Raw genomic sequence first — 25,127 nt, 5'->3', positions numbered from 1 at the left:
AGCTAGCAGGGCAATAGGTGGGGAGGAGCTGCGGACTGTGAGGACCAAGGTGGGGCTCAGGCCCTGCCCTCCTCCCCAGGAGGGGCTCCGTATGCATTCCTTGGTGCTCTCTGAGTGCAGCTGACGTCCTGCCCGTTTGGCACAGACGCCTGTGTGCATGTGTGTGCGTGCCTGTCCAATGTATATTGTGTCTTAGCTTCCATTTTTAAAATTGTTCTGTATAGAGAGACGCAGCAGGGGGTGGGAGGGCAGAGTGGGCAGAGCAAAGCCACCCCACTCCCGGCGCTGGGGGTCTGGGTGGGAGCAAGGGGGCTGCGAAGGGTCTGGCCCGGCCCAGGCGCCCCCTTGGGCTCAGCACGAAAGGGCTTTCAACGAATTAAGTGAAAACTTTTTTACAAAAACGCAAAAATCAAAGCTCCAAACGTATTGGAAATAAAATATGAACTTGCAGCGGTAGCTTGTTTCTGTCGGGGTGAGGGAGAGTTGGGCCCTAAAGGAGGGCCTCTGGCCCAGCTAGCCAGCCCAGCCCAGGTTTCAGCCATGGGAAAGGCTCGTGCCTGACCCCTGAGGTGTGGCTAGGTAGCTGAAGAGGCCTTGAGGCACCCTGGGCCCATCCAGGCCCAAAGCCTGCTCCAGGCTCCTAGACAGAGCTTGAGTGTTCTGACGCAGGCCTGCTGGGGTTAATGGGACGGGGACCTTCAGCCCTGGACCCGGAGACCTCCCAGGCCCTAGGGCTCTTCAGAGCTCTTATCTTCAGATGCAACTGGTATACTTAACTGTTCTCCAAAAGACAACAAGGCCCCTAGTAGCTTCTCAGAGGAACAGACAGTGCCTGCTCATAAAAGCATCGAAAGAAAGGTGGGCCTGCCCCCTGAGGGAGCCTTTGAGCCCCCTCCCTCCCCCTGCTCTTAGCTGGCCTGTTAGGTGGGTGGGAAAACACACACCTTGTGCGCTTTCTGTATGGGTCTCAGAGGAGCAGAGCTGAAAGAAGCCTTGGACATGGTCTTATCTGACCTCCCCGCACCCATCACACCTGTGCAGGCTCAGAGAGTTTAGGTAACTCAACCACGGTCACACTGGAATGAGAAGTGAGCCTCAGGCTCTGACTCCCAGCATATGGGCCACTGCCCCAGGCAGGTCTGGGGCCCCATTCCTCTAAGCCCTGCTGTTCAGAGCAGCCCCTCGGCCTCAGCCTGCACCCCTGGGAGGCCCCCCCACTCGTGGTGCCCCCATGAGTGCCAGGCTCCTGTGTTGGGCAGTGGCGACAGAACCCGATCCGTCTGGTGGTGTTTTGTTAGAAGCCTTTGCTGCTGCGTCAGTTACCTCCACACCTAGCCCGCTGCTCTGTAACGTGGTGGGGGGGTGAGCGGTGGGCCGGGGCCCAGAGTCTGGGACAACCCAGGCTCTCCTGAGGGCTGAGGAGGGGTTTGCAATGGCTTGGCTGTAACCTAGGCCCCGCTGCAGGCCAACAGTATGTTTAGTAAGAGGACGATGTATTGTTAATTTTTTAATTTTTGCTAAGAAAATTTCTAGGTACTGTCCCAAGGAGGAGCAGTCCTCAGCAGACACAGCTAGCCAAACTGTGCCAGCCCCAGTGCCCACCGGTTCTCACCCCTTCAGAGCCAGAAGGTCCCTGGCTCTAGGCTCCTTAGCCTGGGTGCTGGCAGCTCCCTCAGGAGAGGACCCAGGCTCCCTTCATTATGGCTGCTGAAGAATAGGCCCAAGGCACCTGGCCCCCCACTTCAGTGGCTGGAATAGGCCTGCCAGGAGAGGAAGGGCTGAGCCCCTCCTCTGCCAGAGCAGCTTTTCCCTAAGAGGGGGAGCAGGGGTAAGGGGTGCAGACAGCTGTCTCCGCTCCCCCAGGGGCTGGATTTGGCAGAGAATGCTGAGGCTGGGGCTGAGGGGAGGAAGGAGGGGGTATAAATACTGCGAATGGGGCCCCCATCGCTGTGGGACCCGGCTCTGGCAGCGGGAACCCCGCACACTGGGGCTCCCCCGACCTGCAGGGCCCTCCTGGAGTGTTAGGCCAGGCGGGAGGGCTGCGCTGTGGTGGGGACAACACAGGCCTCGCAGGGACCCAAGCCCTGCTGCCGCCCTGGCCGCGGGGCGTGCTGGGAGGCCTGCTTGGCTCGCTGCCGCCGCAGCCGCACGAACACCTGGGCCTCGCGGTCACCCTTCCGGCTCTCTAACAGCTGCAGGATTGGATCCCCTGCAAAGAGAGGCATTTGGGGGTCGGACTCGGGGAGTGGCAGGGGCTACAGCACTACCCCATTCTCCAGAAACGAGCGATGGGCCCACACCAGCCAAGCTCGCAAGACAGCCTGACAGATGAGGCAGGAGACGCGTTTGCCGCCCGTGGGCAGCAGGGTGCACCTGCGGCGCGAGAGGCTGATATGTGCCTCAGGTGGCGACCATTACCTTTTCATGCAATTGGTGGGCCAGTCCACCAATTCGTGCCTCAGTTTACTCACTCGGAGAGTAGCGATAACACCTGCCTCACTGAGTGGTTGTAAGGACTGAGGGTTAACATGTCCAGTGCTTAGAACTGACCCATCGTGAGTGCTCAAACGCAAGACCTACTCCTCTTATCAAGTTTGGGGACTGCTCTGCAAGAACGTGCCCCCTGGGCACAGCAATGGCCCCTCTCCCCAGGCAAACTTGTTGGTGACCTTATCCCACCAGAGAGTCGCACACACTTGGCCCCACTTAACCTTCACTGGTCCTTGATCAGGCGCGAGAATCTCAGCAACACAAGCCACCACGCTGGCTCCACAGGCTTCCGCCTCCAAGGAGGCTTTCCTCTGACCCCACCTCGGCCTCTGGGGGCCCCTGAGCCTTTCACGGCTGCCCCTCCCCTGTATCCCCAGTGCTGGGCCAGGGCGCACCCTCACAGGGCTCAGGCCTACCGTTGGGCGCAGGGTAGGTGAGGGGCAGGCGGGTCTGAGGCACGTCGCCGGGCTCCACGGCCCCCGTCAGGCCCGGCACCGAGCGCAGCGGCAGGAAGGCCTCCCCTTCGAGGTCATCAGCCCGCAGCGTGTCGTGGTCCAGCACGGTGAGCAGGAGGCAAGCCCCATCCTTCTGGCACGGCTCAGCAGGCACCAGGCTGGGCGGGGAGGCGGGGCCGGGCTCAGCCGCCTGCCCCGCGTGCTGCCGCGGCCACGCCCCCACGCGGGCCCGCCCAGACGGCTGGGATTGGGGTTGAGAGCTCTCGGCCTGCTGTACCTCGGGCCACCCGCCATGATGCCTGCTCTGACTGTGGGCCGATGCTTTAAACCAGGGGCCCCTGTGTACCCAGGCCCGCCTGACGTGGGGAACAGAGGACCTCAGGGGCAGCGCCCTTCCCTGAAAGCAAGCCTCTGAGTCCAACACGTGGGAGGAGTCTCCCCAGCAGCCCCACTCCACCTGCAGGGGAGCAGGTTTGAGGCCTGTGCCAGCAAACACTTGTCCCAAATGCTCCCTCCCTGGGACTCAAACCCAGTCCTCTGAGGGGAGCCCCTCGGCCCGCCTCAGCTGGGAGGAGGAGGCCTGAGGCAGGTCCAGGGCTAGTGGGACCACTCACAATTCAAAGGTCTCATCGAACAGTGGGTGAAGGTCCTTCTTGTGCTTTTGGGTCTCTCGGGGGGCCAGCTCAGGAAACTCGTGTCTGGGCTCCAAGGTCAGCTGGACAAAGGGGTCGCTGGAGCCTGGCAAGTGGCCGGGGAGGGGACGTCGGCCGAGGATATCCCAGCCCCGCCTCCGGTGCCCACGCCAGCAGCTGTGCCCCGCTCAGCAGCACCGCCCCCTCCTGGTAATCCAGCAGAAACGCACCCAGTGCCCAGGCTGGACGAGCAGAGCCCCCGGCGACTCGGGGGACCAGAGTGGGGACACGGAGAGAGGCTGGGGCAGCCTCCACTCACCATTGGAGTCCAGGGGCAGCAGGCTGGAGGCGCTGAGCAGCTCCACGTGCAGCTTCTGCTGGGAGGCGCAGTAGGAGGCCTTGACTGTGACGGCCCCGAGCTCCTCCGAGGTGGTCTCTGCCTGGGGGCGGGGCGCAGGGGCAGCGTCAGCAGGGGCTGAGCGGGCGAGGCGGGGCTCCGGGTGCGCAGCGAGCGCGGCGGAGGAGGGAGACTCACCTGCTGCTGGATGCGGCTGCAAAAGTACTTCTGGATGAGTTCCCGGCTGGAGGCCGCCTGCAGCTCCAGGTCCCTCTGCAGAGCCTGGGGATGGGGCACAGCTGAGGAGTCACTTGAACTGTCACACTCAGCCCATTGCTGCCCTTCAGAAGCTTGCAGCCAACGGGGAGACGACAACGTGAAGTGGAAAGCATTGGGCGCTGGGGGACCACAGGCAGGGTTGCCCCGGCGGCGACACCCGACAGGGTGGGCTCCACGGGTGTGTCTCACAGCTGCCCCCGCCCCAACCGTGTTTAGAAGAACTTCACACGTGGAGGGGTTTTTTGTTGGTTTGGGGGGTGGGGGGCGTTTGTTTGTTTGGTTTTGGTTTTTGTTGTGCCATGAAGCATGTAGGATCTTAGTTCCCGGACCAGGGATGCAACCTGCTCCCCCTGCATTGGAAGCGTGGAGTCTTAACCACTGGACCGCCAGGGAGGTGCCCTCAATTATGTTTTTTTTAAAGGGGCCCACATTTTCATTTTGGGCTGGGCCCTGTAAATCACGTAGCTGGTCCTGGACACAGGTGAGCACAGGAAGGCAGGCTCCCCACGCCACCAGCTAACCAAAAGGCCCCTACCTGGAAGGTGGCCGTGTGCAGGGCCTCGGGCGGCAGGCCACAGCCCTCTGCGTAGAAGCAGATCTCCAGGTTCTAGGGGGCGAGACATCAGAGGTGACCCCCAGGCACTCTCCCACCAGAGTTTTTATTGTTGTCACTGGTATTATTTATTACCTGTAGTGCGATCTTCAGCCTGCTAGAAGCCAGAGGGCAGCTCCGCTGGGAAGCGGCCACCTCCGCCAGCACCGTGAGCGTGTGGGTCCAGAGCAAGGTCAGAAGGCTGGGGTGCCGTGCAGAGGGATGCCGGACACAGGACAGGAGGACAGAGGAGGAGGAAGTGGAGATGCGCTTGAGACAGAAGAGGCCTCGTGGGACCCAGGCCCACCCCCGTTCCCCAGTGCCTCCCCACCCCCACCCTCTACCTGCCTCATTGGTGGGACTGGGGCCCAGGCTACAGGCAGGGGAGGGAGGGAGGGAGGGAGGGAGGGAGGGAGGGAGGGAGGGCTGGTCTGCTGAGGGAAGGAGGGCAGGGGGCGGGGCAGAGAGGCCCAGTCCTATCCAACATGTCTCGGAAGCTAGTGAAGGATCCTTCTCACTAGGATTAGCAAACCCCAACAAAAAAGGGAGCAGGAGGGTGGTCCCCCAATGACAGAATCATGAGTCAAGATGGGAGTGACCAAAATGAATAGGATCTCAGCACACAGCATGGATAAGCATGTACTACCTGTGGCGAGAAAAAAATAGCAACCAAGCCACAGTCCATCCTAATAACAACCTGAAATAACTGAAATTTCACTTGTCAAAGTAGAGTCAGGCAGATAAGCACAAAAAATGTGTAATTAAGAACGGGGGCTGGGGGCTTCCACGGTGGCACAGTGGTTAAGAATCCGCCTGCCAATGCAGGACATGGGTTCGAGCCCTGATCCGGGAAGATCCCACATGCCGTGGAGCAACTAAGCCTGTGCGCCACAACTACTGAGCCTGCGCTCTAGAGCCCGTGAGCCACAACTACTGAGCCCTCGTGCTGCAACTACCGAAGCCCGTGCGCCTACAGCCCATGGTCCGCAACAAGAGAAGCCACCGCAATGAGAAGCCCTCGCACCACAACGAAGAGTAGCCCCCGCTCGCCGCAACTAGAGAAAGCAGCAACGAATACCCAACGCAACCATAAATAAATAAATTAAAAAAAAAAAAAAAAGAATGGGGGTGCGGGAGACTTCCCTGGTGGTGCAGTGGTTAAGAATCCGCCTGCCAATGCAGGGGACACAGGTTCGATTCCCTGGTCCGGGAAGATCCCACATGCCGCGGAGCAGCTAAGCCCGTGCATCACAATTACCGAGCTGACACGCCGCAACTACTGAAGCCCGCATGCCTAGAGCCCGTGCTCTGCAACAAGAGAAACCACCGCAATGAGAAACCCACACACTGCAATGAAGAGTAGCCCCTGCTCGCCGCAACTAGAGAAAGCCTGTGCACAGCAACGGAGACCCAACTCAGCCAAAGATAAATTAAAAAAAAAAAAAAAAAATGAATGGGGGGATGGGACTTCCCTGGTGGTCCAGGTCCAGTGGGTAGGACTCCGTGCTCCCAATGCAGGGGGCCAGGGTTCGATCCCTGGCTGGGGAACTAGATCCCTCACGTGTGCTGCAGCCAAGAGTCCGCATGCCACAACTAAGAAGTTCACATACTGCAACTAAGAAGCCCGCATGCTGCAATGAAGACCCGGCACAGCCAAGATAAATAAATAAATAAATAAATAATAAATACAAATAAATATTTTAAAAAAAGAAAGAAAGAGGGCCGACTGTAAAGTTATACTTGGACTTGTCACTGCACAGGGGTTGGCGCCCTTAACCTCTCTGTTGTTCAAGGGTCAACTGTATTGTTAAAATTGTATATTTCATGGGAATTCCCTGGCTGTCCAGTGGTTAGGACTCTGCACTCTCATGGCCAAGGGCCAGGGTTCAATCCCTGGTCGGGAAACTAAAATCCTGTAAGCTGCACGGTGTGGCCAAAAAAAAAAAAAAGAAAAAAAGAATGGGGGAGGTCTAAAAATTTTTTTAAGTTTAGAAAAAAAATTACGTGGTCCATACTAAAAGTAGTTAATTTGGGGACTTCCCCCCTGGTGACGCAGTGCTTAAGAATCCGCCTGCCAATGCAGGGGACATGGGTTCGAGCCCTGGTCCAGGAAGATCCCACATGCCGCAGAGCAACTAAGCCCTCGTGCCGCTACTACTGAAGCCCGGCGCCTAGAGCCCGTGTTCCGCAACAAGAGAAGCCACCGCAATGAGAAGCACGTGCATTGCCATGAAGAGCAGCCTCCCGCTCGCCTCACCTAGAGAAAGCCTGCGCGCAGCAACGAAGATCCAACGCAGCCAAAAATAAATAAAATAAATAAGTTTTTTTTAAAAAGTAGTTAATTTAGTCCCCGTACTTAAGTGCTCGTCATGCATAGACACTGTTCTAAATGTTCTGAGGCAGTGAGTGGTAAGTTAAGCTCCCGTCTTAGTAGAGATTAAACTCTGTTTTGTGTGAAGATCAGAGCTGAACAAATGACATTCTCTGGCCCAGGAAATAAAGAAGCTGGGCTCCCGAGGCCCCGCTGCCCCACCGGGAGCAGAAGTCTGGGGGCCAGCAGCCCCGTGTGGAGGGCCTGTCACCGTCACCGTCCTCACAGCAGCTCAGTCATCAACCACTTCCTTCGTTTCAGCCACTGCTCTCAGCACTTCCCATGACTCATTTAGTCCTCAATAGAGGCCAGAACTATGACCATCTGCACAGAAAACTTGAGTAGTCTGCTCAAGGCCACCCGCCAAGCAGCAGTGAAACTGGAGCATGAATCCAGGTCGTCCAGAGCCCATGCCCTTGACCTCTACCCACTGCTGCCCAGTGTGCTGGGCCCTGTTTTGAGAGAGACCCTAACGGGAAGTTCCCCTGGAACACCAGCTGCCTGTAATGTTAGGGAGGGCAGAGCTGCAGCCTCCAGAAGACGCAGCCCAGGGCTAAGGGAGAAAGGACAGGCAGGTTTCAGCTCAGCCTAAGGTGAAATGGATAGCATTGTGCGGCCATGAGCGCCCTGGCCCTTGGAGCAAACATTAAGAGAGGCTGGCTGCATCCTCCCCTGAGGAGGGATGCTGAGGCCAGGAAGGAGGGGCGGGTGGGAGGAGAGGCGGAGGTGATGGGGCGCCACAGGGCAGGCGGCTGCTACAGACCTGCTGAAGTTCTCCTGTACCAAGTTGGTGTTCATGTAGCAGAGCTTCACCTCCAGGAACTTCATCAGGGGCAGAATGGCCTGGGGAGGGGCGGCAGCACATCTGGTTCTGGCCCATTTGGGTCCCACCCCCATCCCTTTGCCCGGACCCCGAGAGGAAACAGGGCTAGGAGCTTTCCTGCGCGTCTGTGGAACGTGTGCAGAGCCAGCCCCTGACCACACTGCTGGAGACAGTTATAGCCTTTGCTATGGCCCTGAAGCTGCCAGACCTGGTCCTGCCTCAGGGCCTTTGGCCCATGCTGTTCTCTACCGTAGAAATCCTCGTGGCTCCTTCTCTTCCTTCCTTTAGGTCTTGACTCAGCTGTCACCCTCCAAGTAAGGCCTTCTCTGGCCACTATCTAAAACTACAGTCTTCTGACCCTTTCCATTCCCTTGTGCGCTTTATTTTTCTCTTGGGTGCTTATCATTAACTAACACACGATATGTGTGTGTATACATATATATATGTTTACACACACACATATATGTATAGTTCTAACAAAAGCTAGAGTTATAGTTATACACTTAGCTCTTTTTTCACCTCCTCTACTAGAATGAAAACTCGAGGAAGGCAGGGATTTTTCGTCACACTGTTCATTGATATCTATCCCCAGTGCCTAAATCAATACCTGGGACAAAGCGGGTGCTTAAATAGTTGACGAATTAATGAGTAGCGCTCCCCCAAGCAATCACAGGTGTACTTATTATCCCCGCTGACAGATGAGGAGCCCGAGGTCAGCTGGCCTATACAAATAGGACAGCTACGCTAGTAGACAGCTAAGAAGGGAGCATGCCCAGGGCTGTCTGGGTGCAAAGTCTAAAGCCTCCCCCACTGCGGCTCCCACATTGACTGTCAGTGCTGGGAGAGCCCGTGGAATGACCCCACCCCACCCTCTTAGCATCTAAGGGGGAAACTGAGGCCAGGAGGGAACATTCCTTGCCCGAGTCTGGGGGGCTTATCTCTGACACCCCACGGCCTTCAGCCCCCCGCCCACCCTAAGCCCCTTTGCAATCCCTGACCCGCATTGCTGGCAAAGGTCAGCAAGCAGGGAGGGCCACTCACATCCTCAGGCAGGACGGATTCCTTGATGCCCACGAGTTTCTGGATGTGCTTGGCAATGCCCACCTCCAGCTGGAGACACAAAACGGTGGGAGGGAGGCCAGGGTGTGAGTCGGGGGTCAGGAGAGGTTGCTTGGGGCCTGAGTTTAGGTTCAGGAAGGGAAGAGGGCTGGACATTGGCCCAAGTCCTGCTGGAGGGTACTTCAGGCTGAGGATGGGTGGGGTGGGGTCACTGTGGGTCGAACCAATTACCTGCTCGGCCAAGGTGCGGACGCCAGTGCGGATCTCATGGCCCAGCCCAGCCAGGGCACCCTGCAGCTGGGCATGCAGTGTGTTCTGCAGCTGCCCCTGCTCCAGCACAGCCCCTACCCGCTGCTCCAGCGCCTCCCATGCCAGCTGGGTGGGCAGCTTGCCGATCACCAGCCGCAGCTGCTCCATGTCATTCACCACCACACACAGCTGCAGGCAGGCATGGGCACAGGGAGGCCGAGCTTCCTGAATAGTGCCAGGACTGGTAGGCTCCACCCCTACCCCGGCCCAGCCTCAGCTCCCAGCTCTGGCCCTTACCATGTTGGCTGCCTGGCCTTGGTCCTTCTGGCAGGCAGAGAGCTCACGGGCCCGGGCCTTTATAAGGCTGCAGTACACGAGGGCCAGCCGACAGGTGTCCTGGGGTGAGGAGGGGATGATCGATGGGGGTGGGGAGTGCCGAGGAGAGGCAGATGGCGGGGAGGCACAGGAATTTCAGTGACTTGGGGGATTTAGGACATAGGCTTTTGGAGGCTGCTAGGATGAGACCTTGGGAGAAATCGTGGGGTGGGAATGAGGCTGCACCTCCACAAACTTGACGGTGATCATGAAGGCCTCCTCTGGGTCAGGCCAGTCCAGCTGCTGGGCAGTGTGGCTGATCTGGGCAAAGCAGGTGGACAGATCCACAGCCGACGTGCTGTGCTTGGTCAGTTCACCCAGGGGCACCAGCTAGGAGATGGGGGAGTGTGTAGAAAGGAGGGCTCAAGGCTGGCCAAATCCATGCTCTCCCTCCCCACTTCCATTTGCAAGCATCCAGAGCTCATACAGCCAGCGAGCACAGAGCTGGGCAGGGGGCTGCAAGGTGAACAAGCAGGGCTCTGCCCAGATCCCCCAGGCTGCAGGGATCAGCATGTAAATGAAGCCCCCCGCCCCAGAAATATAACAGGAGGCAGCATTTTGCACTCAGCTGGCCTCGAGAGCCCCGCTCAAAGTTGGTTAACCACTTCCGCACGTGCCACACCCCGAAATGTGGGACTCTGCCCCTAGCCCAGGCCCCAACCCCACCTCGTCCATCTGCACAGCACGCTGTACCCGCGCCAGGGCCACGCTGTACGTCTTCTGCAGCCAGGAGGGGATGGCCGGCTGGAACCAGTGGTGGAAGCCTTCCAGGGCCAGGACGCCATCCCTGGGGAGAGCCAGGGTCAGCCTGGGGAAAGCCGGGGCCATTGCAGGCTTCGGGCCCTCCTCTCCCTGCAGCCAGTCTGCTGCCCACCTCTCCGAGGGGACCGGGCCCAGCTGGTAGAGCTCCTTGAGGCTGACGTAGAGCTGGAACAGACTTTCGCCTATCTCCGGGGTCACGGCACCGCTCACCACCGCAGTGTGGTCCTGCACCCTCTTGGCCACCTGCGAAGGGAAGGCGTGGTGGGCGGAGCTCCAGAGCCAGGGCAGAGGGCGTGGCTTTGGGATGCGGCGGGCGGCGGGGCGGGGGGCGGGGTGTGTGTGTGGCGCTCACCAGCCATTGCAGCTCCAGGAAGGCCATGGAGAAGAGGTCGATCTTGAGGACACTGGAGGAAAGGCAGCAGGTGTGACCTGGAGGCACACAGCGGGGTCCCGGTGGTCCCCATTCTGAACCCCTGCTGCACTGCCTCCCGACCCGGCCGCCTGCTCACTTATGGAAGATCTTGTTCCACGTGCGCTGGCACTGGTGCAGGTCTCCAATGATGTCTTGTACCAGGCTCAGTAAGGCCTTGCCCGCCTCCAGCATGCCCTGGCAGGGACAGAGGTGAGCCCGGCAGGGCTCTGAGGGGCAAGCATCCCGTCCCACCACCCGCCTCCTCACCCGAGCCCCCTCACCTGCACCATGGGCTGATGGTGCTGCTGCTTCAGGTGGAACCATTCAGTGGTGCCAGTCTGTGGGCAGAGAGACAGTGAGCAGGGAGGGCTGCTGGGCCCAGGCACCGCGCCGACAGGGTGGGCACCATACCCGCAGTGCCTCGGTCACCAGGCGGGGCAGGGGGCCGCTTTCGGGGCACAGTTCTCCAAAGGCCTTCATCTTGCACATCTGTACCAGGACCCTGTGGGGAGAGAGAGCCGTGTGCAAGATGCCCGTTGCCCCGCAGCCCCCACTCATTCCTCCGGCAGGCTCCCCCACCCCAGAGGTGCTCCAGCTGTTCCCCGTCCCCGACTCCACTGAAGCGGGGGGCAACCACTGACCTGAGGAGAGACTGCAGCCGGGCTGGGGAGTCGGAGACGGAGAGGGGGAAGACAGACCGGAACCTCCGGATGAGGGAGAGGCCATAGGCCAGCAGGGAGCTGAATGAGGTGGCCAGCTCCTCCAGCTGCAGGGCCAGGACGGTGCTATGAGGCGGGGGCTGCTTTATGGGGCCCGGGGAGCCGCTCCCTGAGCCCTGCCTGCCCAACACCCCTCGCCCCGCCCCAGCCCACCTGCTCTGCCTTGAGCCGGCCCTGGATCCACTGGTACTCGATGCTGGTGATGGGGTACAGGAGGCAGCTGCTGGGGAACTCCAGGCTCTGGTAGAGACGGCTGTAGGCCAGCCACTGCCTGCGGCAGACAGGAAGCCCTCAGCCTGGCCAAGTGGGGCACCTTCCTTCCCACAGCTCACCTGGCCTGGCCTGGCGGGGGTGGGGGGGGGAGGGGCAGGGGGCGGGGCGTTATCCCCACTCCACCCCACCCCAAAGCCTCCTGGGGATCCCCATCGACCCGCGGAGGCTGAAAACCAGTGGCCGAAGGTAACCCACAGGATTGTTTTTGTTCCCATAAGTGCTTTTCAAGCATGTAAATGAATCGTCCATCTCTTAAATTAGAATATTTGTGATTTTAAAATTCAGGACCTCTTGCTTCTTTTGAGAAATCAGATTTGGAGACTCGAGCCTTCAAGTACATGTAAAACATCAGCTAGAGCATCCCTTCAGAGAGTCGAGGGGAGACTTCAGGGGTGACCGAACTGAGACAAGAGGGAGGGCGAAGGCGGCTGGGGGAGAAGAGCAGCCCAGGGACAGGCCTCCGCCACGCGGGGACACCGCGGCCAACCGCGCTCCCCGCTGAGGCCCTGCAGGCAAACGAGGCCCTCACCCTCCACACCTGCCCCAGTCTCCAGCCTCACCTGCATTCCCCACGGCCATCCGGGAACACCCACCTGCGCACGGTCCTAGAAGCTGCCCTTCTCCGCCGGCCTCCTTCTGACCCCCCGCTGAATGCCAGGCGCCAGCTCCCACACCTCACTCCCCCTCCCGGCAGCACCCGGGCTGTGCCCCTCCTCCTCTCGTGCATGGAAACATCTACAAACTCCTGTGTGCCCTCCTGGCATTCCCGTAGTCTGACGAGGCTCGGGGGAGGTGACCGGCCCTCAACCCGGATTCAGGAGCGTCCGCGCACAGATTTGTTCCGTGGCCCTGGGGCCGGGCCCGGGGTGGCAAACTCAACTGCCCAGAAGGACTCAGGTGATGTCAGGGGACGAGGCGTCCAGACGGCAACTGTGACGGCTGGGGGAGGGCACGCTACTCTGCTCTGACCACCTGCAGCCCAGCAACGCGACAGCCCTGCAGTTCCAGCGTGAAGCTTTCGCGGGAAGCTGGTGACGGGAATCTGCACGGCAACTCTCCAGAGTTTTAAAAGTTGGCAACTGACTCAAAACTTAAAACACACAGCTTGGGCCCCAGACAGAAATCTCCTGAGGGTTAGACTTCGGGCTGTCAGCCTGCGGGAGGGCAGGCAGGGAGGGAGAGGGTGGTGCGGCGCAGACGGCCCTCGGGCACCCGGGCTTGGCTGGGCACTCACGCCATGGACCGGTGGAAGTCGGACAGGTCCTTCTGCGTGGAGTGGAGGAAGAGGATGGTGGCAGCCTGGGGGCTCAGCAACCCATCCCAGGAGGTGCTGCCCGCCTGAGGGGACAGGTGGAGGGTGTCAGGACCTGACGGGCAGACCCTGGCCCCGCCCAGCCCCAGGAGGGCAGTACCTGGTGCTGGGTGACCTCGTGGGACACGAGCTGCTGCAGCAGGCGCAGGTGCACCGTGTAGCTGGGCTGCGAGCGGCTGGCCGCGGTGGCTCTCTGCAGGGGGGCCGGCGCGGCCGTGAGCAGAGGACCCCACGCCCACTGCAGCCCCCCCTCCCCACCCAGCCGGGCCACCCACCCGCTTGTGAATGAACTGGAACTGGAGGTGACACTGGCCACGGTCTGGGTGGGTCTCCGTGCAAGGCTCCAGAGGGTACCACTGATCCTCCCGGCAGCGCAGGTCCTGGCAGGCCAGGCAGGCAGGGGACGCCCGCACCTGTGAGCCGCAGGAGCCTCACCCGGTCGGGGGCCGGGGAGGCGATGGGAGGCAGACCCCAGGCTCCGCTCGGTGCAGGCCTGGAACCCCTCCCTTGACCCCTCGTCACCCCCCCGTCTGCCTCTCTCCTGGGAACCCTCCCCCACCCCACTCACCTGTAGTCTCAGAACCACGTTCCCCAGAAAGTCATCTTGGCCTTTGTCCTTCCGCGCCTCCTTAAAGATCCTGTTCCAGGCAGGGTCCCGTGAGGGAGAGGGGCCAGGAGCCTGGCCGGGCCAGGCCGGGATCTGCTCCCTACCTGCAGCCACCTGGGCCCAGGTGAGAGCCTGCAGCCCAACCACCAGTGCGCACGTGGAGGCAAGGCAGGGGGGCCCCGACTCCTTCCCCGGGAAACCCATGGCCCTCACCTTCGCAGCCCGTGCAGATCTGTGAGCTCCCCGAGCTTCTGTCTGACGGACTCCATGGTGTCCATGTCCCTGGTGGGGCAGAGGTTTGAGCAGGAGGCGGAGAGGGTGTCCTGGGAGCCCCCAACCCCTTTCTGCCGCCCTCGCCCCCAGGCCCCCTTCTCTTCCCAACTCCTACAGGGCGGGGGGACATGCCCCTCACCACATGTCCAGATGAAAGCTGGCATTGCTTATGTCCTCAAACTCCCTGTAGTGAGAAAAGAGCATGGCTGAGGGTCTTGGAGGGATAGACCCCTGACCAGGCCACAGGCTACCTCAGCCCCGAGCCTGCCCCCCAAAACTGCCATCCAGTGTCACCCACTGTCAAGTCTTAGTCCCTCCCTGCAAATTCTCCTCCCCTCCCAACTGCATCTCTCTCTCCTTTAAAGTAAGGCTTCAGGCCACCCCCCAGATCAACCCAGAAGTGCCTGACCCTCCGCCCCCCACCAGCACGTGGCATTTAAGCCATTGCTGTGTCCTATTTGGCCTCCTGTCAGTGTCCCCTGCCTTGGGAGCAGGCTCCTCCTCCAGTCAAACCAAGCTCCCTCCCCCGAGCCAGGAAGTGCTGCTGATCTCATCGATGCGTAGGCCCAGAGACGGTAGGAGCTGGGGCAGGGCCACGTACAGGATGAAGGTCTCGTCCCAGACGGGGTTGAGTGTCTGGGTGACGACCTGGGTGCGGTGGATCTGCTCCTCCGGGATGGCGGGCCTCACCACGGCCTTCTGCCGCCGCTGGAGCCCAGGGCTGCCCCCCGGCACACCCACCCCCTGCTCGATGCCCAGCAAGCAGTAGGGGTCACTGAACCCTGGGGAGGAAGGGGAGGGCTGTTAGCTAGGCTCCCAGGGAGAGTCCTCATCACCCCCTACCCCTCTTCATCCCAGGCTCCAAGGACAAGGGGCCAGCAGCACCAAAGTGAGCCCCAGGGGATGTCTGGGAGATGGGAACTTCCATCACAAGCTCTGGGACAGGCTGTGATGGGGAGAGGAAGGAGCCAGGAAGAAGGCCCTCAGGACCCCCCATCGCCTACTCACCACTGACATCCTTGCCCAGAATGCCCTTGGCTTGTTTCACGGTGGCCTTCAGACAGAATATTGGTTTCTGGAGCGACAGGAGGTGGGGCCTGAGTCCCAGAGGGAGCTGGGCTCCCCAGCCCCCGTGCTCGCCCAGGACAGCCCTGGCCGGCTTACCTCGAGCTCCCGGACCTGCTGCAGCAGCTGCTGGTGCACCTTGGGCTCCATGCGGAAGGCCTGGGGGGTAGGAGTGTGGGAAGCTTGGGGCACGGGGTGGGGGGGTGGACACGGCCAGGCTGCAGGGAGGCAGGTGGGGGTGGGGGGCTGGCTCACCTCCTGCAGGTATCGCAGCAGCTCAGAGGACTCCCCCACATGGGTGGGCTCGGGCTGACCCAGGCGGTACAGGACCGTGTAGAGAGCTTCCTCGTAGAGCAGGGCCCGCTGAGACACAGCAGGGTCACCTTGGGAGCCCCCGTCCACCCACCACAAGGCCTGAGCCCCACCAGCCACCCCCGGCACTCACGGCACAAGCCCAAGGCGGGGACCAGGCATCCACACGTGCGGGGGAGGGGAGGGGGTTGAGACCCAGCCGTGGCCAGCTGCCTAGCGGGGAGCTTGGGAGGATGCGGGGCCGCTTCCCAGCACCCCTCTGCGCCCCGGAAACACTCCGAGTCTTACCTCCTCAGGGGACAAGTGGTGGGATGGAGGCTCCATCTGCGGAGCGAGGTGGAAAGACAAGGTGTCCCAGAGGCCCGGACCAGGGCTCGGACGCGGGAACGGCTCCTCACAGAGCAGGCGCAGCCCGAGGGCTGAGCGGGCCCCAGCACCTGGCCTCCAGCCCCACCAGTGCCGCACACCTGTTCCCACAGCAGGGCTCCCGGGGGTCGGGCACCTGGGCCGCCTTCCTCAGCCCCTGGCCCGCCGCGGCTCGGGTCCATTGGCGCTCAGCTGCGCCCGTGGCCTCAACCTCCCCCAACCTCCCTTCCTTCCCCAGAGGAAACAGCGCTGCTTATCGGGCGGCTCCGCTCCGCACCCCGGTGGCGGAAGTGAGGCCCGGCAGCAGAGGTGGGAGACCGGGGGGTCACGCCAAGCAGGCCCGGGGGCTGCTCAGCCGGCCCCTCAAGGCCCAGCCCCCAGCGGGACACTCCCTGCCTAGTGGAGCGGGTGTCTTTGGGACTGGAGGAGCGGAGGATGGCTGGGGATGGGGCGCGAGAGGGAGGGGCCTCCGAAAGGCTCAGACCCCAGACCTGAGGCTCAGGGTGGCCCAGAGAACACATGGCAGACCCTCTTCTGCAGACCCCGAAGGCTCTGCCGGGGGGCTAGGGTGGGCAGGGGAGGGGCACACACGCCCAGCCACAGCCCACAGGAGGTGGGATCTCACACCCAGAGAGGGCAGAGCCCCACCCAGGCCTGCTTTTCTCCCCACTGAGGTCCCTCCTACCTCCTGAGCCCTGTGGGGCAGGGCATCCTGCGCATCTCTGACCCTGCGGCGCCTTATCTTGATGGCCTGGCGCAAAAGGGGAGGGCGCCGCTGGGGCTGGGAGAAGAGCGTCGCCATGGTGGCCAGCCCTGCCCTTCCCCTCCGCCGTGCCGCTGCCTTGGGTGAAGATAGGGAAGCCACAGGGTTATGCAAAGAGCCCAGGGCTGCCACCCGGTGCCAGGGGAAGGGGAAGGAAGGGCGGGTCACGGGACGGTCAGGTCGGGGTTTCACCACCTTGGGATTGGGGGGCCCCGACTCCTGGGCCCCTGCACCTTCCTTCCTCCCTCCCGCTGGCTGGGATCCTGGGAGGAACCCGGCTGGGCTGGAGGCAGAGGTAGACCAGGTGGGCGGGTCCGCCCCACCCCACCTTCCCACAGGGGCCCTGGGGAGGGTCCAGCGCCGCGGGCAGCGGGCCTGCCGCATCCAGGTGACTGGGGGACGCTCCCCTGGCCGGTGGGGTTCTCGCCCTCAGGTCTCCCTGAACCGGCAGCAGACCCGGGGTAGGGGTGGGCAGGGCACAGGGTGGAGGCTCCGGAGAGGCGTCTCCCCAGCCGTCAGCCAACCGCTCAACCTGCTCTGCTCCCCAGGTGACATTCCACCGAGGTGACGGGGCCAGGCTGTGCGGGGCAGGGACGGCCCCACGCCCCGGCCCCCATAAGGATGGCCGGGCGGGTGCTCCCTTCAGACGTCCTTGTAGGGGCCTCAGCCAACCCCAGGAGCTGCCGGGTGGGGCTGCAGAAGGAACAGGCTGGGGAGGCTACTGCCTAGCCTCTCCTGACAGGGCGACTTGGCCCAGAAGGGACAGGAAAATGGATGCCTCGGTGCTGGGCTGAGCTCCACCACAGGGTCCCAGGGCCGCCCTCCAGGCCAGGGTCCAGGGGGTGCAGGCCTGGGCATGGACGGTGGCCGTTCCCACCCGCCCCGGCCCCAGGGTTCACAAAGAGGATGGCACCAGAGCCCGCACTGCAGGGGGCCAGTCTGGAATGGCTGGCCTTCACTGACGTGCCCTCTCACTCCCACGAGGCAAGGCGGTGAGCACAGGGGCCGGGGACGCGGGAACTCCCGTCCAGCCTGGCCCCTCCTGCCAACGCCTCCCACCCAGGGCAGCTGCTGGGCTGCGCCAGGCCCCAGGGGACTCGGTGGGCGGGCACAGTTGCTGAGCAACTGCCACGGAACGGACACAAGAGAGGCCTCAGCATCCTGGTCCCAAATAGGCCAAGAGAACAAGGGACTCTCACACGGGCGGGAACACTGCCTCCCCCAGCCCCGAGCAGCCAGAGGGCTCTCCTCCCAAGAGCTTGCCTCGTCACCACACGCAGGGCCAGACAGGGTCCAGTCACTCATCTTTACTAGTGCACATTTTCAGCAGACAAATCAAGGTGCAAACAGGGTTTATTTCACATTAATATATTAACTGAATTTTTTTGTCAAATAAATAGGGAATTCTCTTTAAATAACCATCTCCTCTCTTCACAGCCAGTCCAGGAGCAAATGTTAGTGCACCCAGGGGGCATATCACCAACCAGGCAGGAAGCTTAACGGGAAGAGGGCAGGCTAAGGGGCTGGCAAGAGGTCACGGTCGGCGGCCAGGCCGGGCCCCAGGGCTCTGTTCCCAGCCCTCCCGGCAGCCCCCAAGCGGACATGCATTCTCCAGTTCCAGTCCAAGAAGCCCCTTCTAGAGGGAAAAGAGAGAAGGCAAAGGGAAACAAATTCCAGAAAAACTAGCAGGGAAGCAGAGGGGCTCCCTCCCCGGCTGCAGCAGCCTGGCCCTGATGCCACCACCCCCTGGTGGCTCGTGGGAATGCTCGGAAAGTCAAAAGCAGTGGCAACAGGATGACCCAGGACAGGGAAGGGAAGGCAAGCATGCCCGGGGCTGAGGCTGGCTGGGAACGGAATGCAGGCTGACAGTCGGGCAGACAGGTGGCCTTCCACGGCCAGGCACAGACCAGAGTGGATGGAATGTGAGTAGGGCCTGGCAGGGGTCCCTGGGGAGGGCAAAGCTCGTGAGGATAAAGGGGCTACAAAACGAGAGAGCTGGACTGTGGCGGAGGAGGTGGCCAGAGAGTCCCTCCGTGGGTAGAAGCTACGAGAGCAGGACAGGAAGAGGGGGACGCCCCCCGGGGATGGTGCGAGGGAAGCGCTGTGGGCCCTGGGCTCCCGTGGGAAGCTGGGAGGCACCGCTCCCCGCACCCCTCAAGGCTAGTTCCTGGCGACTGCTTTATAATCAGACCTGGAGAAAGGACGAGGCCCGCCCCCGACCCCAGACTCAGCCCCGAGGGGAGGGGAGGAAAGAGCAAAGAGAGGGGGGAGGAGCGGGTGTGAGCGGTCTACTGGGTCTTCTTATCTTCTGGGGGGTAGTAAGGAGGTGGCGGAGGCTGGCTCTGAGGAAGAAAGGAAAGATCACGTTAGGAGGCTCGGAATAAGCCGAGGTCTCTCCCGCCCCTAAATCCCAGCAAACTGGGCTGCGGGGGTCCCGCCAGTGCCATGGCCCCCCGCTCACCAGCCCCGCTCACCGTGGGCATGTAGACATTGTGTGGGTTGCCTGGGTTGTAATAGGCGCTGGCGGCTGCTTCCGCGGCCTTGGCTTCAGCTGTGAGAACACACAAACTGGGGAAGAGCCCCGGGGACAAGGCCTCCCCGCCTCCTCCGGCTGCCCCCACGGCCCCGGCCCCCTGGTGCTCAGGGCAGCTGGTGCTGAGGACCCAGTTCCATCAATAAAACAGTGGTGAACGCTTGCTGAACACTTACTGCGTGCCACACTGTCCCACCTGGTCCCTCTACACCTCCCGCCCCACCTGACGTTCACCACAAACCCCGCAGGTGGTGCCGTTGGCACGTTTTGCGGATGAGAAGACGGCGGTGCAGAGGGGGACCTTCCTGGGCCCAGGGCACACGGCCAGCTAGAGGACAGAGTGGGGGCTGGAATCTACCCCTTCGCCACCAGGCCACCGCGCTGCCGGTCCCCTGGGCTCGTCCCTAGGCCAGTGGTCATTCTTTATTTGGGGCTTCCGTGCAACCATGGGGAGCAGCCAGGGCCCTCACCTGCAGGAGTGGAGGGGACATCAGGGCCGCTGACTGGAGGCTCCATGGGCCCAGGGTAGGGCGGCGGCGGGGGCTGCATGTACCCCATGGCCCCGTCCATCATGGGAGGTCCCGGATAGAACTCTGCTCGGCAAGAGGGTGACGGGGCGGGGACCCAGTGAGCAGCCCAGCCCCGGCTCCTGTAGCTGGCACCCTCCCAGGCCCCTCCAGCTGCCGTCAGTCCTGAAGCAGGCCAAAGAACAAGTCTCCCCTCTACAACCCCCTGGCCTGGGTGAGGGTGGTCAGTGGGGGGGAGGCGTGGGCAGCAAAGGACACACTCACCAGCTGGGGGCAGTGGGCAGGGGTAGCCAGGAGGGCAGGGGTACATTCCATTGGCGACTGGTGGGGGGAAGACATAGGCCCCGCTGGGCATGTAAGAGTAACCATAGGCTCCGTTGGGGGCTTCACCTCGGGAGGCTATAGCACAAGGGGAGAGAGAAATGAGTGTCGCGGGCCTCGGGTACCGGGGAGAGGGTGGCCCGACCGCCTGCCGAGGGGAGCTGCAGGGTCCGAGGAATGCGCACAGCAGACACGCCTCCCCCCTCCCCGCTGGAGTCCGCCTCGGTCAGGGATGAGGCGAGGGGTCTGGATGCGGAGAGAGGTCAGAGCTGGGGTGGCGGAGGTCCAGGACAGGGGTGGAGGGATGCATGGAGGGAAGGGGGAGGCTAGCGGTGGGGTAGAGAATGGAGCTGGGTGGGGCTGGGGACGAGGTGAGGAGGTCTGCTGAACACAGCCCTTGGGGACTTAAAATGGTTGCCTGACGGTAGCTTAATGGTTGGGTTCTTGTTTGTTTCTATGAGGCCACAGTAAAATGTCCTCGAGTCCAAACAGCTTTGTTAAAATGTCCTATACCTGCTCCAGGCAGGGGAAACCCAGCCTTTGAGGTACAGGAGGGTGATGTTGTTTATTACAGGCTTCCTTCCCAACTCCCAGCCCTGGGCAGCCAGGGGCCCAGAAACTCATCTCCTGACTGCTTAAAAAACAAAACAAAAAGTAAACAAACCCAAATGAGCAAATAGCACACACATTCAATGCGTCCTTGGCCCCTGATTTTTAGAGCCTTGATACCTTGAGATGCCACCTGTAGCATCCGCTGTCCAAATTCGATGGCGCCCCCTGCCATAAAGGTCAACTTGTACGACGCAGAGCCTTCCCAGCCACCTGAGAAGGGAACAGTGTATCAACAGCTCCGGAAAAGAACTTAAGTTACGTCTGAAGAGATGGCTATTTGTCCTCTCCAGGCCCCATCCAGCGGCCGGGAGGCCTGCGGGGAAAGGGCTGCTCTGACTTACCACCCACATCGCATGCCAGCACTGCAGACCCGCCACCTCCTGCCCGCTTACCGCGCAGCCCTGTAAGCACATCTGCACTCAGGCCCCCACCCCCGGTGAAGCAGCTTCTCAGCAACAAGCTCGCTCAGCAACAACTGACACTCAAGTTCAGAGCAGATCTCTCATCCCAAGGGGGCGTGAGGACGAACCCCAGGCCCCTCCAGCCTGGCCTCTGTCCAAAGGGGAACTGTGAGCTCAGCAGCAAGGCCCGGGCCAGGCTGGACGTGAGCGGGAAGGCGAGTTCGACGCAGGGCTCTCTGGGGCCTGCCAAGAGCCTGCCACCGAGCAGGGCCTCTCTGGGCGTTACAGAGGGGCAGCGGGTTCTGCCTGGCTCCGGGGGAAAGACCCTTCCCAAGAACCTGATACAGCTCCCTCCCATATCTAACATCTGAACACACTCCCCAAGTCACAATAAGCATTTTCACTTGGTTTACAGTCATTTTGCTGACTTCCCTCTCTGAAAAGGTGATCTGAGCTGTCACCTTTAACGTTAGCACTTTCCAGCTCTTGGCAACTTCACCCCTGCTGAACAGCTGGCAGCCCAAGTGTTGGTCCTGGAAGCTAATCCAGAGCCAGGAAGAAGACAAGGCTAGGGTGATAGGGTCCAAAGAGGACATCTCCAGGGCAGCAGTCAGAGATGCCCCAGAGCACCTCTCTGGAAGCCCCATGAGTGTCCCCAAGCTCCCCTGTCACCTACCTCCTGCTTCAGCCTTCACTGTTCCCTTGATGTAGTTTGCTCCAAACACAGGCTGCTTGATCTCACAGTCCTTCATCAGGTAAAACGGCATCATGAAGGACTGCATGGCATCCTTCCCCTTGGACAGAAAGATGACCTGCGGGCAGAGAGGACGAGGGCCATCAGCACCCGAACCGTGGCCTGCCCGGCCGTCGCCTCCTATGTGTGACGACTCTCCTCCCAGGGCCGGGGCGGGCGGCCCAAGCCAGCACCCAGCAGCCCCAGGGCGCTCTCTGCACCAGCCAGCCCCGGAGAGCGCTTTTTAGAGTAAAAGGCCTCAGATGCAGCCGGGCTGGAGAGGCCAGACGTGTGAATTCACAAGAAAAACGTGTGGCTCAGACAGCACGTGCGAGCAGGACAGACTGCTCTGCCACTGAGACGTGGTGCTGAGGAGATGGCGGATGTGGAGCCTAAGTGAAGGGCCTGCAAGGCCAGGGCCAAGAGGCAGGGCAGGGCTCCTGAAGGGAGAGCTCAGCCTGAGCTTCACAGAACTGAGAAGAGGGAACGGCAGCGGGTGGCAGATCCCGGGAGAAGGGACGATCCTAACCTTTCTGCAGACTCTGCCCAAACAGCCAGAGTCTCCCACCCTGCAGGTGGAGAACATTCTGTTTTACCCCCATGACTTCAATCTGTGACTGAAGATGCCAGCTTGAAGCCCCCGAGATAGGGCTCTGAGACACCCCCTCCACCCCAGGCTCCGCTAAGGCCTGTGCTCCTCTTCCCCTAACCACCCTTAAGTCTAACTCCGGGATAGCTGCACACGGCGATCCTCTTCCAAGAATATCCATCTGTGTTTCTCTGGAAGTCTCTCAGAGTCTGCCTGCGGAACTCTCAGGCAAGGCCCTTTCTGCAGTCTGGCATTTCTCACGATGCAGGGTTTTGCCGGTCTCTCTGCCTACTCCCGAGGCTGTGGCCATGCTACTGTATCCCGTTGACCACATTTATCACTCTGGATGTGCACAAAGGCCTCACGGCCTACTCCTACAGAAATCAGAGTGACAACAGCCTCTCCCCTCCAGGCCCAGGTCACCCCAGCAGCTGCGTCCAACTACAGAGAGATTTCGCAGCAGCAGCTCTGGAACTTACACGGATTCACCGCCCAGCCATCAGTTCTGCTGTGCGAAGAGGCTGGTGGTTCTAGAACCAGGAGCATGTGACAGAAACACGCTAACGTTCACCAGGGTTCAGCGGCCACTAGACTCACGAGGCTGCGGCTGACCCAAGACTCACATCAGCCTCCAGGAGCCACGAGTCTCCAAACCAACTGACTCGCCAAACCAACCGTCTCGCTGTACAACGTACTCGGTACGGGGTAAGGTAGATGGTGCCTTTCTTGGTCCCTTTGAAGGCCTCTGGCACATTCCTCATGTCACTGAACGTAAGTTCTACATGGTCATAGGACATCAGGATGCTGTGATGAGAAAAGAGGAAATGCCCTGATGAGACAGTTGGAGTCACAATCTGTCACCCCCAGGGACCGGACCCTCCTGGGTAGCAGTTGCTTATTAGTAGTTGCCAGCACGTCATCCGCTTCAACACTGCTGTGAGAAAACTACTAACACAGCCATGGAAGAGATGAGCAAGCTGGGGTTCCATAGAATTTCCCCCAAACCCCACACACACAGCCCCTAAGTGACCAGTGCAGGGACTTCCCTGGCAGTCCAGTGGTTAGGACTCCACGCTCTCACTGCTGAGGGCCGGGGTTCAATCCCTGGTCAGGGAACAAAAATCCCACAAGCCAAGAGGCACAGCCAAAAAAAAAAAAAAAAAGTGACCAATGCCGTAGAAGAGCCACAGGGCTCTGGAGACGCCATAATCCCTCAAATCAGGTTAGATTATCTGGGTTAACTCTTCTATTCTCTTCTAGCTCCTTATGACAGGTGTTGTGTTTTTGTTGGTTTATTTTTTTAAGCCTGACATACAAACATTTTAAGACACGACTCTACACATTACCAAAGGGCTCACTTCAGGGTTCCTTTAAACCTGGGGTTCTGAAGCTGGGTCTGCAGGGGTATCAGTCCACTAGCCCTTGAGATGATCACGTATGTGCTTTTTCCTGGGAGAGACCATAGTTTTCATCACTCTCAAAGGGATTCATGATTTGAAGAGTAAGGTTCACTATTTCACACATCAAGTTTTAAACGATGAATGTGGACTTCAATTACTGTTTACACAATTTTTTCAGAAATGAGGCTGAAGCAGTTTCTGAAACAAGGCACATCATTATTTAGCAGCAATGAGTCCTAAACCGGGTAGGAGGCCCAGCAGGATAGATACATTCTTGTCCCAGAAAAGTCTCACTGAGAGAGAAAGAAATAGTCCCAGGAGATGTTACCAAATGGCATCAAAAGGGTTTGTCCAGGTCCAGGACTGGCTTGCACACAGAGCAGCTACACACTAAGGGCAATATGAAGTTTCTCTGATTACAAGACAACAAGGTCCAAGTTCACTTGGTTCCATTCGTCTTCTTTCGCCTCCCAGATATCACAACTTCCTTCACTGGGGAGGGATAAGTGGGAAAGAGGACCAGTCCCAGAAAAGAAAAATACAGCTCAGAGAAAAGAGGTCATTACCAGGAACATGCTGGGACTGCCATGCGCTGAGCAGGTAAGATGGAGGAAGAGCCAGTATTCTGAGATCTGGGCTCCCTGGGTGTTCTCCTCTGACTCATCAAGCGTTCCCGGATGACAGCCCTGGGCTGGGTGCTGGCCTTAACCAGCTACCAGGCTTCGATCCCACCAAGTCTCCTGTGGGGACTCAGATTCCTCCTATGCTCCTTCAAGAGGTGCTTTCAGGTCAGCATAGCTCAACCAGGGCTGGCTGGTCTGATTCTCAGCGCCCAAGGAGCAAGAGAAGAGAAGTCAACCAAGGAGCCCAGAGGTGGAGGAGAGACAGAATTGACGGGGGGTGGGCAGGAAGAACCTTGAAGTTGGGAGACCTCTGCTCTAGGAAATGACCCAAGCCAATAGGAATTCGAGGGAAAGAGGCAAAGACAGACCTTTACACCTTTACAGAAATCGTGTCAGACATGGGACAAACGTTAGCTATGTAATTTCACCTCTGGGCCTCAGTTTTTCATCTGGAAACAGCAGTTCTGGAATATACTGGAAGGCTACATACTGGGAGTTAAGGCTACTGACTTTGGAATCAGGACTCCTTTCCTGTTACCGCTCTGTGATCTCATGCAAGTTACTTAACCTCTGTGCCTCAGTTTCCCTACGTGTAAAATGTGGATAGTAATAGTATCTGCCGCACAGGATTCACATATTGAAAAAAGCAAAAGAGGTGTCGTCCCTGACACATAGTAAACGCCCAATAAATGATAATTATTTTTGTCTAAAGCTCTTCCCAATTCTTAAAGTCGCCTACTCTGGGACAAGGGCTCAAGAACTACCCACAGGCTCCGCCTGTCTCTCCAAACCCCCACCCGTCTCTCCAAACCCCTACCCTTTCCAGCCGCCCCACCCCCATCCCACAGCTGATCGCAATATC

The 25,127-nt window shown here is 60.2% G+C and overlaps 2 protein-coding genes across 6 annotated transcripts in view; both read right to left on the bottom strand.

The window, feature by feature from the left end:
* Positions 1 to 1,897: 1,897 nt before the first annotated feature.
* On the bottom strand, positions 1,898 to 16,770 carry UNC13D (unc-13 homolog D). Its single transcript, XM_055082545.1, has 33 exons — positions 16,722 to 16,770; positions 16,449 to 16,604; positions 15,686 to 15,721; positions 15,341 to 15,448; positions 15,185 to 15,244; positions 15,029 to 15,095; positions 14,622 to 14,802; positions 14,160 to 14,204; positions 13,961 to 14,029; positions 13,709 to 13,778; positions 13,416 to 13,553; positions 13,241 to 13,333; positions 13,063 to 13,166; positions 11,709 to 11,826; positions 11,478 to 11,602; positions 11,248 to 11,338; positions 11,118 to 11,174; positions 10,934 to 11,031; positions 10,777 to 10,828; positions 10,537 to 10,667; positions 10,329 to 10,449; positions 9,849 to 9,992; positions 9,585 to 9,683; positions 9,270 to 9,476; positions 9,021 to 9,089; positions 7,920 to 7,999; positions 4,882 to 4,987; positions 4,729 to 4,800; positions 4,113 to 4,196; positions 3,897 to 4,017; positions 3,560 to 3,683; positions 2,907 to 3,103; positions 1,898 to 2,209 (listed from the first exon to the last, which is right to left on the bottom strand). The coding sequence occupies exons 2-33, from the start codon at positions 16,563 to 16,565 to the stop codon at positions 2,022 to 2,024; spliced, it is 3,372 nt and encodes a 1,123-aa protein (XP_054938520.1). The 5' UTR covers positions 16,566 to 16,604; positions 16,722 to 16,770; the 3' UTR covers positions 1,898 to 2,021.
* A 1,207-nt stretch (positions 16,771 to 17,977) lies between these two features.
* WBP2 (WW domain binding protein 2) overlaps positions 17,978 to 25,127 on the bottom strand; it is a 7,589-nt gene continuing 439 nt past the window's right edge. Inside the window, exons 1-9 of one of the 5 annotated variants that reach the window (XM_007099763.4) lie at positions 24,209 to 24,404; positions 23,589 to 23,691; positions 22,938 to 23,046; positions 21,597 to 21,732; positions 20,637 to 20,729; positions 19,851 to 19,985; positions 19,530 to 19,652; positions 19,001 to 19,077; positions 17,978 to 18,868 (exon numbers count right to left, since the gene is read on the bottom strand). In XM_007099763.4, coding sequence (XP_007099825.1) covers positions 18,815 to 18,868; positions 19,001 to 19,077; positions 19,530 to 19,652; positions 19,851 to 19,985; positions 20,637 to 20,729; positions 21,597 to 21,732; positions 22,938 to 23,039 — 720 coding nt within the window. In that variant the 5' untranslated portion in view covers positions 23,040 to 23,046; positions 23,589 to 23,691; positions 24,209 to 24,404 and the 3' untranslated portion in view covers positions 17,978 to 18,814. Of the gene's footprint in view, positions 18,869 to 19,000; positions 19,078 to 19,529; positions 19,653 to 19,850; positions 19,986 to 20,636; positions 20,730 to 21,596; positions 21,733 to 22,937; positions 23,047 to 23,588; positions 23,692 to 24,208; positions 24,405 to 25,127 lie in introns of those variants that run through there. The other 4 variants (XM_028484339.2, XM_028484340.2, XM_024130466.3 and 1 more) reach the window with 4 other exon arrangements.

Source organism: Physeter macrocephalus, unplaced genomic scaffold (genome assembly GCF_002837175.3).
Source record: "Physeter macrocephalus isolate SW-GA unplaced genomic scaffold, ASM283717v5 random_192, whole genome shotgun sequence".
NCBI classification, from domain to species: Eukaryota; Metazoa; Chordata; class Mammalia; order Artiodactyla; family Physeteridae; genus Physeter; species Physeter macrocephalus.
This window is presented reverse-complemented; position numbering and strand designations above follow the sequence as displayed.